General features: G+C 42.9%; 4 protein-coding genes and 3 non-coding genes across 11 annotated transcripts in view; 6 read left to right on the forward strand and 1 right to left on the reverse strand.

Moving 5' to 3' along the window:
- Window positions 1-23: 23 nt before the first annotated feature.
- Window positions 24-11,667, forward strand: LOC131107051 (deleted in malignant brain tumors 1 protein-like). Of its 2 annotated transcripts, none has more exons than XM_058056692.1 (17): window positions 24-246; window positions 341-412; window positions 826-852; window positions 932-1,252; window positions 1,931-2,224; window positions 2,295-2,609; window positions 2,688-2,972; window positions 3,636-3,950; window positions 4,840-5,142; window positions 5,213-5,521; window positions 6,504-6,818; window positions 7,695-8,003; window positions 8,519-8,812; window positions 8,877-9,212; window positions 9,281-9,385; window positions 10,175-10,259; window positions 10,335-11,667. In XM_058056692.1, exons 2-17 carry the CDS (start codon window positions 376-378, stop codon window positions 10,489-10,491), a joined length of 3,807 nt encoding a protein of 1,268 aa, XP_057912675.1. In that variant the 5' UTR covers window positions 24-246; window positions 341-375; the 3' UTR covers window positions 10,492-11,667. The 2 variants fall into 2 exon arrangements, with proteins under 2 accessions (XP_057912675.1, XP_057912674.1); XM_058056691.1 differs by having other exon boundaries at window positions 25-246; window positions 346-412.
- Window positions 11,668-11,819: 152 nt separating this feature from the next.
- zgc:153284 (uncharacterized protein LOC751696 homolog) lies at window positions 11,820-13,510 on the forward strand. The gene is made up of 3 exons (XM_058056765.1): window positions 11,820-12,370; window positions 12,464-12,631; window positions 13,266-13,510. The coding sequence occupies exons 1-3, from the start codon at window positions 12,326-12,328 to the stop codon at window positions 13,326-13,328; spliced, it is 276 nt and encodes a 91-aa protein (XP_057912748.1). The 5' UTR covers window positions 11,820-12,325; the 3' UTR covers window positions 13,329-13,510.
- A 340-nt stretch (window positions 13,511-13,850) lies between these two features.
- rps12 (ribosomal protein S12) lies at window positions 13,851-16,328 on the forward strand. The gene is made up of 6 exons (XM_058056764.1): window positions 13,851-13,936; window positions 14,061-14,106; window positions 14,681-14,797; window positions 14,990-15,092; window positions 15,347-15,448; window positions 16,243-16,328. Exons 2-6 carry the CDS (start codon window positions 14,093-14,095, stop codon window positions 16,303-16,305), a joined length of 399 nt encoding a protein of 132 aa, XP_057912747.1. The 5' UTR covers window positions 13,851-13,936; window positions 14,061-14,092; the 3' UTR covers window positions 16,306-16,328.
- Window positions 14,524-14,597, forward strand: LOC131107690 (small nucleolar RNA SNORD101). The gene has a single exon (XR_009120306.1). It is a non-coding gene; the product is annotated as a small nucleolar RNA SNORD101 (small nucleolar RNA).
- LOC131107688 (small nucleolar RNA SNORD100) lies at window positions 14,830-14,912 on the forward strand. Its single transcript, XR_009120304.1, has one exon. It is a non-coding gene; the product is annotated as a small nucleolar RNA SNORD100 (small nucleolar RNA).
- Window positions 15,178-15,260, forward strand: LOC131107692 (small nucleolar RNA SNORD100). The gene has a single exon (XR_009120308.1). It is a non-coding gene; the product is annotated as a small nucleolar RNA SNORD100 (small nucleolar RNA).
- Window positions 16,329-16,554: 226 nt separating the features above from the next.
- eya4 (EYA transcriptional coactivator and phosphatase 4) overlaps window positions 16,555-17,381 on the reverse strand; it is a 38,089-nt gene continuing 37,262 nt past the window's right edge. For all 4 annotated transcript variants that reach the window (XM_058056716.1, XM_058056713.1, XM_058056714.1 and 1 more), the window contains one exon: window positions 16,555-16,920. In XM_058056716.1, the coding sequence (XP_057912699.1) occupies window positions 16,840-16,920 (81 nt within the window). In that variant the 3' untranslated portion in view covers window positions 16,555-16,839. The remainder of the gene's footprint in view (window positions 16,921-17,381) is intronic.

Consider the following 17,381-nt stretch of genomic DNA (forward strand, 5'->3'; position numbering starts at 1 on the left):
GAAAAACACACAAGGCTAAGTTCACCTTCTCCTTCTCGCTTCTCTCACCACCATGACAGCATCACACTGTACTTGCTGCTAAACAGATGATGATTTAGATGATATTGGCTCAAATCATCTCCTCTCATCCTCCGCTTTTAATGATTGATCCTAATGTCAACACGCATCCAGTTTGCAGCACGGGTCCAGACTTTGATTGCTAACAATTTACTGCATGTTTATGCCGGACGCCATTGGATGGAACAGGTATGATTTATACTATATGATTTAGACGTTTTCCATCAATAGAAATAAAACCTGAGGCTTTGCCTTCTTTCCCATTCTTTTTTCTCCCCCCAAGTGCAGCAGGCTTTTGGACTACGTTGAAGGCACACGATGAGCTTCAAAAAACTGCTTTTTTATCTGGCATTGGGTAAGGTTTTCTTTTGTCCTTCCTCAAATTGCATGCAATAATCTACAGTGGTTTTGAAATGTTACATTCAATATCAATATAATGAATTTCAATATTAATTTAAGTACCAGACATATTAACCTAAAGAAATTATACAAATAATATCTAGTAAAAATCAGTAATAATAAATAAATAAATAATAGTAATATTAATAAATATGTATTGACAACTATACTATATTATCAATAATTATATAAAAATAGAATATTGTACGAATTAATATTAAATTAACATTATTCAGAAGAAATATTGCTAGTAAAAATGTATAAGTAATAAAACATACATAGAATGAAGAATCATGATATTAATATATATTCGTATATTATTATGAATATGAGGAAGACAGCTCATGTTGCAATTCATTTTTGTCTTAGGTGTTCTCAGTCTGTTGCTGAGTACAGGTGAGTATTTGGCTAAAAACAAAAACAGTTCCAATATTTCACAAGCCCTCATCTAACAGAAACTTTTTTTTCTGGCCAGAATGTGACCGTGAAATCAGGCTGGTAGGACACGGGTCGTCACGATGCTCCGGCAGGGTGGAGGTCTTCCACACTGGCGTGTGGGGGACGGTGTGTGACGACCACTGGAGCCACATCAACTCTGACCTGGTGTGCCAGGAAATGCAGTGCGGCTCGACCCTGGCGTCCAAAAAGAGCGCCTATTTCGGCGAGGGAGTGGACCAGATCTGGCTGGATGATGTGGAGTGCACCGGGAAGGAGCTGTCCATCCTCAAGTGCCCCCACAGACCCTTTGGGGAGAACAACTGTGGTCACAGTGAAGATGTCGGTGTGATCTGCTCTGGTATGTCTTGACTCAATTCACTTTTTCTAAAACCTTCACGCCAAAATTAATTATGGCTCACTTGTACACATTAGTGATTGAATCACTACTCTGTATTAAATATAAAATACTGTACATGTTAGAAAGATATATACTGGGCACCATACTTAATTTTTAACACTAGAGATAGCCATATGTCACTGGAATAATCATTTTTTCCCAAAAACGAGCTCAATCTTTTTAAATAAACATTTTCCATTTTATTGGAATGGTCGAGTGGTTAGCGCTCAGACCTCACAGCTAGGAGACCAGCGTTCAATTCCACCCTCGGCCATCTCTGTGTGGAGTTTGCATGTTCTCCCCGTGCATGCGTGGGTTTTCTCTGGGTACTCCGGTTTCCTCCCACATTCCAAAAACATGCTAGGTTAATTAGCGACTCCAAATTGTTCATAGGTATGAATGTGAGTGTGAATGGTTGTTTGTCTATATGTGCCCTGTGATTGGCTGGCGACCAGTCCAGGGTGTACCCCGCCTCTCGCCCGAAGACAGCTGGGATAGGCTCCAGCACCCCCGCGACCCTCGTGAGGAAAAAGCGGTAGAAAATGAATGAATGAATGAACCTTGCAATGTTATATGATAGTAGAATAAAAAATGTAATTCTCCATGTACAGAAAAAATGGTATATTGACTCATTTGCAGAACACGTGAGAGTTAGCCACGGAAAGAATCGGTGTAGCGGCCGACTGGAGATCTACGTGGACGGGCACTGGAAAAAGGTGTGCAGCAGTGAATGGAGCAACGTCGAAGCCCAGGTGGTCTGCCGGGAGATCGGCTGCGGAAAGCCCCTCGCTTCCACGGAAATTCTGGATTTTGGGGAATTGGGCGAAGCCTCTGGGGTCAAAAGCAAATGCTTGGGGACCGAGAGCTCCATCTCTCAGTGCTCGCATGAAGCGGTGAAGGGGGACTGCGTCGTCGCCAGCGTGCACTGCTCCAGTGAGTCGGCTGTGTTGATTGGTTGTTGAGCCACGTGCATTTCATCATATGCTTTGTTTTAACCGGACAGACAGCCAACCTCTCCGATTGGTCAACGGCACCAACAGGTGCTCCGGCCGTGTGGAAGTCTTCTACCAGGAAGAGTGGGGGACAGTTTGCGATGACAAATGGGGGATGCAGGAGGCGGCTGTCACCTGCCGTGAGATGAACTGCGGGGCTCCGCTGTCTGCCAAATACCACGCCTTCTTTGGCCCCGGCAGCGATCAGATGTGGTTAGACGAATTGGAGTGCACTGGCCACGAGAAGTCCCTGGTGGACTGCCCGCACAGAGGATTCGGGGAGCACGACTGCAGCCATAATGAGGATGCCGGCGTGATATGTTCAGGTGACAAACACTATACATCATGGTCATCTACAGCCGTGTGTTTCTAGTTGTTTAAATACACGCTTCCTGTTTTACCAGAAACTATTCGATTGACCAACGGGACCACGCACTGCTCAGGTCGACTGGAAGTCTTCCACAACGGCCACTGGGGCAAACTGTGCAATCACAACTGGGGCACCACAGAGGCCAAAATGGTGTGCGAGGAGCTCGGTTGCGGGCCTCTCTCCAAAACCGCAGAGTATTTTGGCGAAAGTGATCTCACTGCGTTGAGGGCCGCCTGCCCAAGAGATGCCACCGCGTTCTCCCAGTGTTCCGTTGAGGAAACCTCTGACACATGCAGAGGGGTGTCACTCTCGTGCGCAGGTAACCTTTGGAAATTCTTAACTGTTGTCACAAAGTGTAAAAAGTCATTCCTTTTATTATCTTTATCCCGGTTCATTGGTTCCAGACTCACCACTATAGGTACATTTCTGCACAGTAGTATTCAATATTAACAAATAGAATATTTTAATAGCTCGGGTATAGTTTACAATCTTCTAAATATGTTAATTATATATATTATTAGAGCCATCTAGAAATAAAATAACACCCCTATAGTCACCTTTACACTTGTATTAATCAATATAGAATATATAATCAGAGAAAATAAGACATTAGTTGCAATAAGAGTTACATTAGTGCAGTGCTTCTCAATTATTTTCTGTCATGCCCCCCCCCCTATATTTTATATTATATTTTTCCCCTGATTTGAAATACTAGAGAAACTGATACATTTATTAATCTATCTGTACTGTACATACTGAACTTTAAAATAGAGGGCATACACATTTTTATATGTTGGTAGGTCTGCATTAAAATGAAAACACCCCCGTATGTTCCCCGGGGGGCCCCACCCACTAAGAATATCCAACTTTTGTTTTCCTCTGTTTATTTAGAACATGCATATCAAAGATGTCCGCTCTTACATGACAAACAAGACATGGCTCAAGAGGTTCACATTTTTTTCCCATTTCTTTCCATCCTCAGGGACCCCATCGTTAAAGTTCGTCAACGGCACAGACCGGTGCTCTGGCAGAGTGGAAATCTTCCACGACGGCCAGTGGGGGACAGTGTGCGACGATTCCTGGGACATTAGAGACGCCCAAGTGGTGTGCCGAGAGATGGACTGCGGGACAGCCATGACGGCCAAACATGGCGGCTTCTTCGGCGAAGGCACGGGGGATATCTGGCTGGATGATGTGGAATGTGTGGGCAATGAGTCGTCCTTGGCCCACTGTGGGCATTCCTCCTTTGGAGATAATAACTGCGGTCATGCTGAGGACGCCGGCGTGGTGTGTTCAGGTGAACAGAGATTTTGGATTTTTGACCATTTTTTTTAAATTTTCATCTCCATCTCCCTCACAGCTAGGAGACCAGGGTTCAATTCCACCCTTGGCCATCTCTGTGTGGAGTTTGCATGTTCTCCCCGTGCATGCGTGGGTTTTCTCCGGGTAGCAAAAACATGCTAGGTTAATGTGGATGGACAAACTCCAAATTGTCCATAGGTATGAATGTGAGTGTGAATGGTTGTTTGTCTATATGTGCCCTGTGATTGGCTGGCGACCAGTCCAGGGTGTACCCCGCCTCTCGCCCGATAGGCTCCAGCACCGCCGCGACCCTCGTGAGGAAAAAGCGGTAGAAAATGAATGAATGAATGAATCTCCATCTCCATTTTCTTTGTGTTCTAAAGATATAAAAGCAGCTAAAAAGAGACAACTAATTCATGCACATCATAGGACACACATATTCTACTAGAAATCCCACTATTAAAACTTTTTGACAAGGTTTTATGGTTTTATATCCATGCTGTGACCATGAAGATAACATGTAATACTACAGTATTTTGCTGAGGAACTTCCTTCCTGGATGCATTGATTTCACTTAGCAACATAGAAAGGCACACTACACCGAGCGTTTACTTTTCCAAACTGTTAAACAAAAATATAGCAGCAGTGGCCTGTTTCATTGTGAGCCAGTGTTTGGTGAAGCTAGTCGCTAGCCGGAAAATAGTGAGCCAGTGTGTTGTGGCGAGGTGTCACTACACCATTACTGTATTTCTTTGGCATAAGAATGTAGATGGATAGAGAAGATGTGAGTGGATGATTAGTTCACTTTTCACTTCCAAGTGTAGTATATATTATTTCCAAGTGTGCAACCCACTAATTCCTGACGGACTCCTTGCTTTTCCTAGCTACCATCCGACTGATAAATGGCACCGACCAGTGTTCCGGGCGGGTGGAGGTGTTCCACAACGACGGCAGATGGTCATCGGTGTTTAATGTTAACTGGGGGATGAACGAAGCGGCGGTGGTGTGCAGAGAAATGAACTGCGGTGACCCCGTCAAGACTTCAGGCTCATTCGGACGCAGCGGCGACTTACGAGGATACAAGGTCAGCTGCGGCGGCAAGGAAAATTCCCTCACCCAGTGCACACTGAGGGATTATGATCGCAGCAGCCACGATCTCATCGAGGAAGCGTCTGTCACATGCTCAGGTAAACGACTTCCCCTCCTTCACCCGAAAGCGCATCATCACACCTGCATGTCCGCACATCCCTTCCGCAGGCAACGTGAGGCTGGCCGGTGGAGACCATCCTTGCGTCGGGAGAGTGGAGTTCTACGAAAAAGGCCAATGGGGCAACGTGTGCGGTGAATTGTGGGACATGACAGATGCGACTGTAGTGTGCCAACAGCTGCACTGCGGCAAAGCTCACAAGATCACCATGATGGAGGAGTACGGCCATGGCTCGGGACACACCTGGATCGACCAGATGGAGTGCAACGGCATGGAGTCCACGTTGGCCCAATGCCGCCATACTCCATTCTTGGACAGAAGGTGTAACGCCACGTCCATTGCTGGCGTTATATGCTCAGGTATGAGGAACTGAATGAAAGGACCAAATGGACCAAAACTTTTGCACGTCCCCGTTCAGGAGAATCACCCACACATATAATTTAACATGTTTGTAAATGTTAATCCATACTGACTGACCAGGACCAAGGAGTGAACATTACTGTTGACAGCCACACAAGGCCGCTCTAGGCTTGTGACAGATGAGATCGAGAGCTCGGTGAACTTGCGTGTTGGACTTGCTAGCTTCTTGCTGTACTTTTCGAATAGTGGGGCAGGGAACTCTTCAAGGCTATAAAAGGGATGTGTTTGTTGATCTGAATCAGAATCAGAATCAGAAAAGGGTTTATTGCCATGTATGATAACACATACTAGGAATTTATTTTGGTATAGTAGGTGCAGACACATCTATTAAAAAAGAATGAAAAATACAAAATATACAGAATAACAGTATAAATATATGTACACAGTCTGTTTTTTGTTTGTTTTTCCGGAAGTACAGTCTGATTGTTTTTCCTAAAAGTCCAAACTGGGCGTTAATGTAACGCATATAGTGAAAGTGTCAAAGTGGCAGGATGAGGCAGAGGTGGGGTGTGAAGAGTGTCAGGTGGGGTTCCGGGCCTTGTTGATGAGGCTGACAGCAGACGGGAAGAAAGAAGAAACTGTTCTTGATAGGTTTTTGGTCGCTAGACCATTTTGAGGTCAGACCTTTGTGTGCTCAAAGTGGGGGATCTACTGCCAAAAACACTTGTCCAAGATCCTCTATATGACAGGAGAACGCTAACGTTTGAGGGTGTCAGTCATGGCCCGCCCGTTGAGACGCCCTGGATTAGAAGGGCAGACAGGAAATCGTAGATGACACAATAATGATGCCCCGTCATTACCTCATAACTCTTACTAATGGTCCAATCAGATGGCTCCTGCTGCAGACAACCACTTGCCGGCACATTTGCATGAACATCATGAACTCAAAACATCATGTTTTCGTTTTCTCCGACTCCCCAGACAGCTTGGCGGTTCGTTTGGTGAACAGCGACGTCGGGTGCACGGGCAGAGTGGAGGTCCAGCACGGCGCCGTTTGGCACTCGGTGTGCGACGCCTCCTGGGACATGAGCAAAGCTCAAACGGTGTGCGAGCATCTGGAATGCGGTCAAGTCGTGACCGCTCCCGGCGGGGCGCATTACGGCCAGGGTAGCGGGCCCGTGGTGGAAGCGGATGACTTGTGTTTCTCCAACAGCACCGCTCTTGAGCAGTGCTCATTCAGGGGCTTCAATAAGTCGACATGCGGCCACGGACATGACGCTGGTGTTTCCTGTGCAGGTTTGCAGCTTTTTTATTCCTCAAACTGTAGACATTTTATTTTTCTTGTCTGATCGTTTATCTGACTCTATGCTAACTCTTTTATTGAACATTTGTTAGAACATGCACCCCTGCTGGGCTGCCTGTGCTATTATTTTTATTTTTATTTTATTTATTAAGTCTCCACCCTCGGCCATCTCTGTGTGGAGTTTGCATGTTCTCCCCGTGCATGCGTGGGTTTTTCTCCGGGTACTCCGGTTTCCTCCCACATTCCAAAAACATGCTAGCTTAATTGGCGACTCCAAATTGTCCATAGGTATGAATGTGAGTGTGAATGGTTGTTTGTCTATATGTGCCCTGTGATTGGCTGGCGACCAGTCCAGGGTGTACCCCGCCTCTCGCCCGAAGACAGCTGGGATAGGCGCCAGCACCCCCGCGATAGCGGTAGAAAATGAATGAATGAATGAATGAATTTATTAAGTCAGATTGACTTGAAATTTCTCACACAACTCACTTGCTAATTTACAAAACATCTACTCTAACTTTAAAGTGTTTAGCCAAATCACCACAAAATTTACTACACACCTTTAGAGAACCGACTAGCACATGTGTGTAGAAGACAAACATGGCCGCCGCCATGCAAAACATGGGACATAGCAAATAAATGTCCATAAGTCTGAGTTCTAAAACTTTCATGTCAGCATGTATGTTTTAACATTTGAGTCGAGCCTGTTTCTGTTGAACGGTGACCTCCACCAAGGCTGCCGTTTGTCACCGATTCTGTTAGTAATTTTCATAAGCGGAGGAGAACGGAATGGATACGTTGTGCTCATTTCCAGCCACCCATCTGAAGTTAAGAGCAAGTCATATGAAAGAGTTTTGTGTTTCCATACACAGCAAAGGTGAGGTTGGTCGGCGGCTGGAGTGGATGCTCTGGCCGGGTGGAGATCTTCTATCAGGGCGAGTGGGGGACCGTTTGTGACGACGAGTGGGAGATGGTCAATGGCGACGTGGTGTGCAGAGAGCTGGGCTGCGGTCACGCCGTGTCCGCCCCCATCAGCGCCCACTTTGGGAAAGGCACCGGCCCCATCTGGCTGGATAATGTCGAGTGCACGGGCGACGAGGCCGCCATCACACATTGCAACCATCCTGGATTCGGGGAAAATAACTGCGGACACAGTGAGGACGCCGGTGTTATCTGCTTGGGTAAGACGCCTAGAACACGTACTATTTTTTTATGGGGTGGGAGGTTTTGAACTCCTGTTTACATGATAGTGTCTCACTGACTAGAGTTGCTGTATAATTGGCTCTGACTGAATCTATAATGGGCTGCATGGCAGCTAGGAGACCTGAGTTCAATCCCACAGTGGAGTCCCCCTGCATGTTTGGGTTTTTTTCCAGGTACTCCGATTTCCTCCCACATTCCAGAAAACATGCTAGGTTAATTGGCGACTCCAAATTGTCCATAGGTATGAATGTGAGTGTGAATGGTTGTTTGTCTATATGTGCCCTGTGATTGGCTGGCGACCAGTCCAGGGTGTACCCCACAGGGATAGGCTCCAGCATCCCCAGTGACCCTTGTGAAGATAAGCGGTAGAAAATTAATATTCCAAAAGGTCTGACATATGATGAAATGTACAAAATGTAGCTCACATACAGTAGCTATGCTAATGTTGCTAATATTTGTCCCACTCTTGAATGTTACATCTGTACTGATTTAGGCTCTCTGGAGAAGCCTCAGGTGACAGTGAGTCCATCCGTGGAGGTCAACTGGGGCGAAAGCCTGGAGTTCACCTGCAGCGTCCTGACGGAGCACATGGGCGGCACCTTCTTCTTGAAGAAGGCCCAAGGCTCGTTTAAAATCCAGAAGTATTCCGAGAACGAGGCCGCGACCTTCATGCTCCCCAAAGTCAACTTCAGCCACCAGGGGTCGTACTACTGCGAGTATCAGAAGAAGCTGTCAAATAACTTAATCTACTACCCTCAAGGGAATCCAGTGGAGATCACCATCAAAGGTGCCGCGCCAGTTGGCTCTTTTGTGGATGAATCCAGTAAATAACCTCCGTCTTTAATCCCTAGTGTCACTGGAGAAGCCGTTCATCTCCATGACAACCTTCCAGGTGATGGTGGTCTACAGCCCGCAAGAGGTGTCGGTCACACGAGGGAGCAGCTTCTCCATCACGTGCTCTGTCCACACCTTGTACTCCAAAGGCGTCTTCCACTTGAAGAACACAAACACAAACACCTCCGTGACAAAACCAGTGTTTGGACACGCTGTCTTCTACCTGGCCTACTTTGAATTCCCCGAGATAGAGGACAAACACCAAGGAGCGTACGTCTGCATCTACGCTGTCAACATCTCCTCCAGGGTTTTTTGGTCTCCTCCCTCCAAGTCGTTCTACGTCACTGTCGTCTGTAAGACCCAATGAGATCAAGCAGAGCTTTCCTTTCCTCCACTCAAGCTAATGCTAGCATCCCCACAGCGGCATCGTCTTCGTCGATGGTCTCAGGACTTGTGAGTGGGCTGGTGCTACTGCTGCTGCTGCTCATTGTGGGATATCTGGTGTGGAGGAGGAGACAGCATGCTGGTAAGGACCAGTTAACCAATTATTATTTATTGTTAATAAATAATAATAATAATAATTATTATTATTATTATTTATAATATATTTATAATATTTATAATATATTTATAATTATCATTATTATATTTTTCAATATTATTTATTATTAATAAATAATACAAAATAAAAAATATATAAAATAGGCAGCATGCTGGTAAGGACCAGTTAACCAATTATTATTTATTGTTAATAAATAATAATAATATTATTATTATTTATAATATATTTATAATATTTATAATATATTTATAATTTATAATTATCATTATTATATTTTTAATATTATTTATTATTAATAAATAATAATACAAAATAAAAAATATATAAAATAAAATCATAAAAATATTATTAAAATGTCATTGTATTTTTTAAAACTTGTTTATTTTTTATTATTATTTATAATAATTGTTATTATTATTTATAATATATTCATAATATTTATATTATAATATTTATACTATATTTATAATTATCATTATTGTATTTTTAAATATTTATTATTAATAAAAATATATATAAAATAAAATCATAAAAATATTATTAAAATGTCATTGTATTTTTTAAAACTTGTTTATTTTTTTATGTGTATTACATTTTATGAATGTTTAAAAAAATAATTACTCATAATAATCAACTAAAAACGACCTCATACTCTGTGAAGTCCATTCATTCATTAGCCTTCCTGTCCCCGATTGGTGTATTAATGTTGTTTGAATGACTTTGATGTATTTTCCTGTTTGCCCATCCTATCAGGCGCCGTGGTTCAGTTCAGCAACAGGTTTGGAGGAGCGATGAAACCACAGTCGGACGACAGAGGCAACGGAGCCCTCGACAGCGGGTAAGGGAAGAAGGGTTTTCGGAACCTAAAATGACACCCAGACCCACGTCACCGTCTCTATTTCTTTCCCTCAAGAGATCGGAACCCGTCTGTGATGAAAGAGCGAGGAGCACGCCGCCTGCAGAAGGAGGAGGACAAGGCCGCTGATGTGGACTCGGAGAACTCTGTGGAGAGAGACCCCGAGGACCTGGCGGGCCGAGTGTGTTACGAGCTTGAACCGCTTGTTCTCTAGTGATCATGTGGTGCTGTGACGCAAACGATTAGGCCTTGTTTACATACAGTACACACCGGACACTTCATTAGGTACACCCGCAGACTGTCATGCCATCCAGAACAACAGTTGCATACACATTTGTACATGCCTTTTTTGGAAGAACAGGTACACATTTGTACCTACTGTAATACCTTCTCCTGGTCAAGGCAGATGTTTTACTTTTCATGTATATCATTCCATTGCAAAAGCTTTGCCATTCCGTCACATTTTTACTTCCGAAAATGGTTAAAGATCCTCTATTTGACAGTTGATTTTTTGTGAAGGATCCTCTGTATGACAGGACCTCAGTTTATTTAAGGACCTACTACAAAAATAAGAGTCAAAGATCCTCCATATAACAGCATTTTGGGTGTCAAAGATCTTCTATATGACAGTAGTTGTTTTATTTTTTTTAAGGATCTTCTGTAGAAATGCTAGTCAAAGATATTCAATATAACAGGAGTTCTGCTTTTTTAAGGGCCTACTATAAAATGCTAGTCAAAGATCCTTTATATAACAGGGCTCTGTTGTTTTTAGGAATCTGCTGCAAAAATTTTGCTATTCAAAGATCCTATATATGAGCTGTTGTTTGTAAGGACCTTCAAAAACACAAGTCAGAGAGCTTCTATATTACAGAGCTCTGACATTTCTTTTTAGAATTTTGAAGAAACATCCTCCATATGAGAGATTCGCTATATAACAAGTGAGCTGAGTTTTCAAGCAGTAGTCAAAGATTGTCTATAACGCCCCGCTGCAGAAACTGTTAGTCACGCCCATGTTTTGAGCTGAACCCACAAGACTTTTTTTATGTCCATCCTGGGCCACCGGTTGAATAGCGTCGTGTTAGCTTGCGCAGTTGTACTTTACGAATACTCCAAATGTTGACGTTACCAAATGTTTGGTGTGGTTGATGAACAAACCTGGAAGTTATTTTTCCCCTCAAGCTAACAAGAAAACACAGAAATGAAACACGTTTTGCTCTCTTTTTTTTCTTTTCTACTGCACGTGAGCTTCTTCCTGAAAGATCAAGTCAAGTCATGAAGCAGATCGTTCCATGTGTATCAATGCTATATTTGCTTTGCTTTGTATATTGTTGCATCATTTCTTTGTTGTTGCTGCGGTTGTACATGCAAACCAATACATGTGTATTTCCTACTGGGCATCCTTGACATTGACACACATGCAGTATGTTAATACTGGGAATTATGACGTCATATCGATAAATCGGATAACCTTAAAAATAGCTTAAACACCCCAATCAGATGAGATTACCTGTATTCTGTGGGTGAGCAAATGAAGCGCTCCTCATGCCTGTTACATTAACGGCATGTCCTAACTTCCCTTGATCTCACTTGTAAACAAACATTTACTGTAACATTATCAGCAACTGGAAACACCAGCGCCACGGTGTTTAAAAAGTGGACCTCCGTGGCGTCACACCGGCTGCTTGGAGCGTGTGCCCAAATGCAGTGCACCTTTCTGGGCCACACCAAGTGGTTCTTCCTGCTCTGTACTCTGGTTCGCCGCGTAGCAGTGATGTGAGGTTGTCGGTATCTGTTTGAAAAAAATGTTTTGTGCATCTCTGGTTAATACTAAAGCACTTCCTTAAGCCTTCATATCTGTGGTTTGTGTGTGTGTGTGTGTGTGTGTCAACAAGCCAAGACTAGTCAGACAAGTGGGTGTGTCTCTGCACTCAGGTATGTCTCGTCCAAACCTGCTTACTTTATCTAGTTTCTCTGCAAAGCAGCACAGCACATCCTGGTAGCTCCTTTCGGATTGTGTCTTTAGACTGTTTATTAGTGGATCAGCAGCCATGTCAGTCATTGTGTATTATTCCAGCGTGTCCAGTTGTGTTAAGGTATGGTATTTCACACTTTACCTGCAGACTTCTTGCGAGAAGCTTTTATTCATATTCACAGGTGACATGATATTGTCTCGTCCTATAATGCAGATGAAGAAAGAACAGAAGAGAATCTTTGATGTCCTTGAGTCCAAGAACATCTCCTTTCAGCAGGTGGACATTTCCCAGAATTCTGCAGATAAAGACTTAATGAGAAATAAAGCCAACGACAAGTCCGCGCTGCCCCCTCAAATCTGCAACGGGGACGTCTACTGTGGGGTAAGACAAGGGGTGCCGTTTAGGAGGGGAAAGGTTAGATAGACATATACAGGTGTGATAACAGCTGCCCACGGGGCCCAGAATTCCTGGTGACGCCCCTGGTAGGATACATGGAAATGCTGATATTTAAACTTTTTTTTTTTAACTGTATACAAACGTTTTGATTTTGTAGTTTGCTCGCAAAGCAGCATCCTTCTTGTCTGGTAGTCATGGCTGTGTTTGGGAACATGGACTAAATCAATATTTGAAGTACTACCACACACAGGCAGAGCTCACACCACACCCTATGTCTTATCCAAAACCACTTAATTGCTTCTGTGCTAAAAATGTTGCTGGTTCAGGAAGTCTTAATGTCTTGTCGTCTATTTCAATTCCAAACTTAAATCTAAATAGAAGATTGTTTGTATTAATATATATTCAATATGATTTTATACTGGTACGAGTATACACTGTTCTTGCTGCAGGCGTTTATAAAGTTTTCAATATGTAGTTTATACTAGGTAAGTTAGGTCGAGTACCACAAGTGGTGCTAGTACCACAGTTTGATATATTGGATCAATAAAAAAATCCATAGTTCCAACAGAATTGACTGTATATATAAATGTTTCTCGTGCACTTTTTGTTTTCCATTCAGGATTATGGGGCGTTCGACAATGCAGTCGAGACCGGACAATTGGAGGCCTTTCTCAAACTCTGACCAGCCACAGCATTCCACTTTATTTCCTCATTGTCAACTGTTGGTTCTGTTTTTTTCTTGTGTTTGTTCTGATGCTGTCAGATGCTTTAAAATCAATGTAACTTGTTTTTATTTTGCTCCCAAGAAAACAGCTGGAATCAGAAAAGAAATACTTGAAAGAAATTAAAAATGATTAAAAACGACTTTGACCTTTGCCTAAATGTCTTACCAATAACTGAGGTTTATTAAATATTTTACATCAACATATCTTACAGGTATTTTCTATACATTCATTATATAGATAGATGTATTATTTATAAATACTCCAAAGGCCATGGGGAGTTTTTACATTCCTTGTGACTTTTTCACAGGTAAAAAGTATTGTCAGTAAGACATTGTTTACATTACTTAATTACAACAAATATAGTGAACACATACTTGCCAAGCAATTACTAATAAACATTAATTCATTCATTCATTTTCTACCGCTTACCTTCCAAATTCACAAAACATGAACTAACATTTCAACAGGCAGTACCCGGGCACCATCATTTGGGGGCCTTGCAGCCTTAAAACAATGTCGCGCAGTGATGACGTCCTCTCTACCCGCTGTCCGAAAGGAGGAAAGGGTGCGTTTCTATTCTTGCGCCAACAATCCACCGGATTAATATAACATCCGCCGTTAAAACTTATCCAAAGCAACACATTTGTAATGGAAAATAACTAATATGTCGTATCTTTTGTTTATTGCAGAAGTTTAGGTCCGCCATCCATCCAAATCTACAATGGCCGAGGAAGGGTAAGCGCAACTCTTAGAAATGTCCACTAGAATTCTATAATAAATGTGACGACTAATACGTTATGTAGTACTTTGTTATAATAATAGTGATAATGTGTTTATTTATTTTATTCCAATTAAAATTATAATGGACTTTTCATACAAAGGCGGTGACTGCATGGCGCATCTGAACGGGGATGTTCATGAGTTAGCGGTTAGCTTAAATTTTATGTAGCCTTGTTCAATATTAAACTTTATGGAGCACTTGAACAACCACAGGTAGCAACAAAGTGCTATACAGCAGAAGCAAAATGTTTATTTAAAAAAAATGCTTTTGAAGAACATTGGAGTAAGATCAGTCCATGCTGCTATGTAAATGTACAATGTGCCTTTTGAGAAGCGTATAGTAAAATTTCTCTGATCTGCTGAGCTCCAAAAGCTTGAGTGATGACTTTAATCTTTTGTCGGATACCCCTTCACTCCCAATGAGTGACATTTGTGCTCTGACAAGCTGGAAGCTCCATTCCAACTCCAGTGATTGAACTAGCTCCGCTGATGGTGTATTTTCTCTTAAGTTGTCTACTTTCTTCAACAGCATTGCTGCCGGAGGTGTGATGGATGTCAACACCGCTCTCCCTGAAGTGCTCAAGACCGCACTTATCCACGATGGCCTTGCCCGTGGTATCCGTGAGGCTGCTAAAGCCCTGGACAAGTACGTCTCCGATCTTGTATATGTCTCCTAAAAGAATCGATGATGATACCTTGGCTCCCTCTTCTGAACGCCCTGAGGATATTGCCACTGTTACCCAATTCTTGTCTGAGATGCTACTTTTTCTCTGAAGCGCTTGTGTATGGTTTACATGCCAGCCCATAGGCGTTAATGCAGTGCATTTATGAAATTCAGGCGCCAGGCTCATTTGTGCGTCCTTGCCGCCAACTGCGACGAGCCCATGTACGTCAAACTGGTGGAGGCCCTCTGTGCTGAGCATCAGATCAACCTAATTAAGGTGAGAATAGAATTTCATTCTGTAATTGATGCATTTGTAAAAAAAAAAAGGGAGGTTTCTGTTCAACTCTGGTATAATGTCCTGGTGTATCCCTGATGATAAATTTGGCTCCCTCTACTGAATGCTTGTGACGAGCTTGCCACTGTTACCCAATTTTTCTGAGATACAGCCAACAGTACCTTTACTGCTTTGTAGAAGCTCTTATTAACGAAATAAATGATGGAACATTAAGTACTGAGTGTTTTCTATTTCAGGTTGACGACAATAAGAAGCTGGGCGAGTGGGTTGGTCTGTGCAAGATCGACCGTGAGGGTAAACCCCGTAAGGTGGTGGGCTGCAGCTGCGTTGTCGTCAAGGTAAGCAAACTCCACCGCCACATGCGACATTGTCATTAACATTTACACCACAGAAATGCGCTACTGATGTAACCTCACCATTCCAGCTATTGTAATTTTGGACCACTACTGTTGGTTTGAGGTGCATTTGCTTGCAGTAGCTAAACAATACATGTCAGCCTTTTTCTGCCAGTCAGGTCCAGTTGTTGTGCTACATGCTATACAGCTGTTTTTATAACTGGCTAGAGAACTGCCATGGTACGAACCCCGTCATCTCAACTGTGGCGACTGGGGCCCCTAAAAGTGGCGACATGCTTCTGAACACTGCAGCACATTTTCTCAACTGTAATAGCTCTAAAACTTGAATTTTGTACATGAAAAGCTGCACCGGCCTACAAGACACAGGTTTCCATGTCGTACAATGGGATATTTACTACAGACATTCCTCTTCCCTTTCAACTAAAACTAGTCAATTGAACAGCCTAATTCTGTCATTACTTCGCCAGTCAGGGGCCTTCCCCACCATTAGAGAAGCACTGCTATAAATGCGATGTTCCCAGCATCATTTGTTGCACTTGGTAAAACTTGGTCATCTCAAAACATGGTCGCTACATAAGACTTTATAATGTGATATCGGTGTCCACTTGACTACTTAAAGCTGCCCTAAGCATCATGGAAACTGTAGTTCTTTAACCATAAATGAGACAATGACACTAATTGTTGAGCCCTAAACATTTTAGTTACATACACTGGCTACAATGATGGGTCGTCAAAGCGTTTTATCTTAATTTGGACCTTTTCAATTCCCGCCACAGGACTATGGCAAGGAGTCTCAAGCCAAGGATGTCATTGAGGAATACTTCAAGGCCAAGAAATAAGAGAATAAACTGTTGAAACGGTGCATTAGTGTCGTGTGTTTGACTGACGGGGCTGTCGTGCATGTTGAGTGACAGTTTTACATCGAGAAAGGTAAACTTAGGTTTGTCTTTTTTTTTAATATTTACACTTCTGAAAAGAACAGACATGAAAATACATTAAGGCACAACACATGATGCACATCCGCAACCCCCTCCCACCCTCACCGCATCAAAACAGCCCCCCCACCCACCCTGAAAACATAACTTCATTGACACACCACCCACACGTCTGCCCTTCACTTTATTGCAAATAATTTACACGTGTGTCTTTCAGACTTGTTAAAGAAAACACAAAGCAGCTTGTCCCTACATGCCGCCTGTACAGACCAGCCAGGTCCATATGTCATTGTCCATGTGGAGCGTCGCCGTCCTTGCTGCTTTAAGACCATTCAGTTTGTAAATCCAGATGTTGAAAACAATTGCAGTGTATAGTTTCTTAAATAGTTATACAAAAGAGGCGAGCACGTCTGCTGCGACCAGTCCATATTGAACAGTTTACAGGTACTCAAACTCCAGTGCTTGGTGTAACGCCAGCAGGTCAGAGTGGCTGGATATCCTCCAGAAGGGCATGTTATGCTGGGGAGAGAACACAAACACTGAATAACAAGCTGGTGTGTAGTGGATATACATTACGCAACAAAATCCATGCAGTCCTGAAAGCTCTGTAAGCATTTGGGGATGTTGTTGCTTTCTTGCCAAGTGATACAGCCCCAAAATCATAATTTTGCACCACAATTTAACTTTTTTTTCCAGTAGATTAAGGGGAAAAAACTCAATGAAACTGAGCATAATGCTTTTGAAATCACATTCTTGGCATGAAAGCAATTCAGCACTCAAGATTATTAATCCCAATACCTGCTAACTCTAATTGAGAAACTGCATTTTTGCACATATAGCGCAAAACTAATAACACTAACTTAGAGCAGGGCCCACAAACCAGATTGTTGGAAAAACATCACTATTGAATTTTAGTCGAGCAGGACGGAGAACAAGCCACAGCAATTGAGAAATAAAGCAAAAAAAGGACTACAGTATCA

The sequence above is a fragment of the Doryrhamphus excisus genome, chromosome 19 (genome assembly GCF_030265055.1).
Source record: "Doryrhamphus excisus isolate RoL2022-K1 chromosome 19, RoL_Dexc_1.0, whole genome shotgun sequence".
Classification (NCBI taxonomy): domain Eukaryota; kingdom Metazoa; phylum Chordata; class Actinopteri; order Syngnathiformes; family Syngnathidae; genus Doryrhamphus; species Doryrhamphus excisus.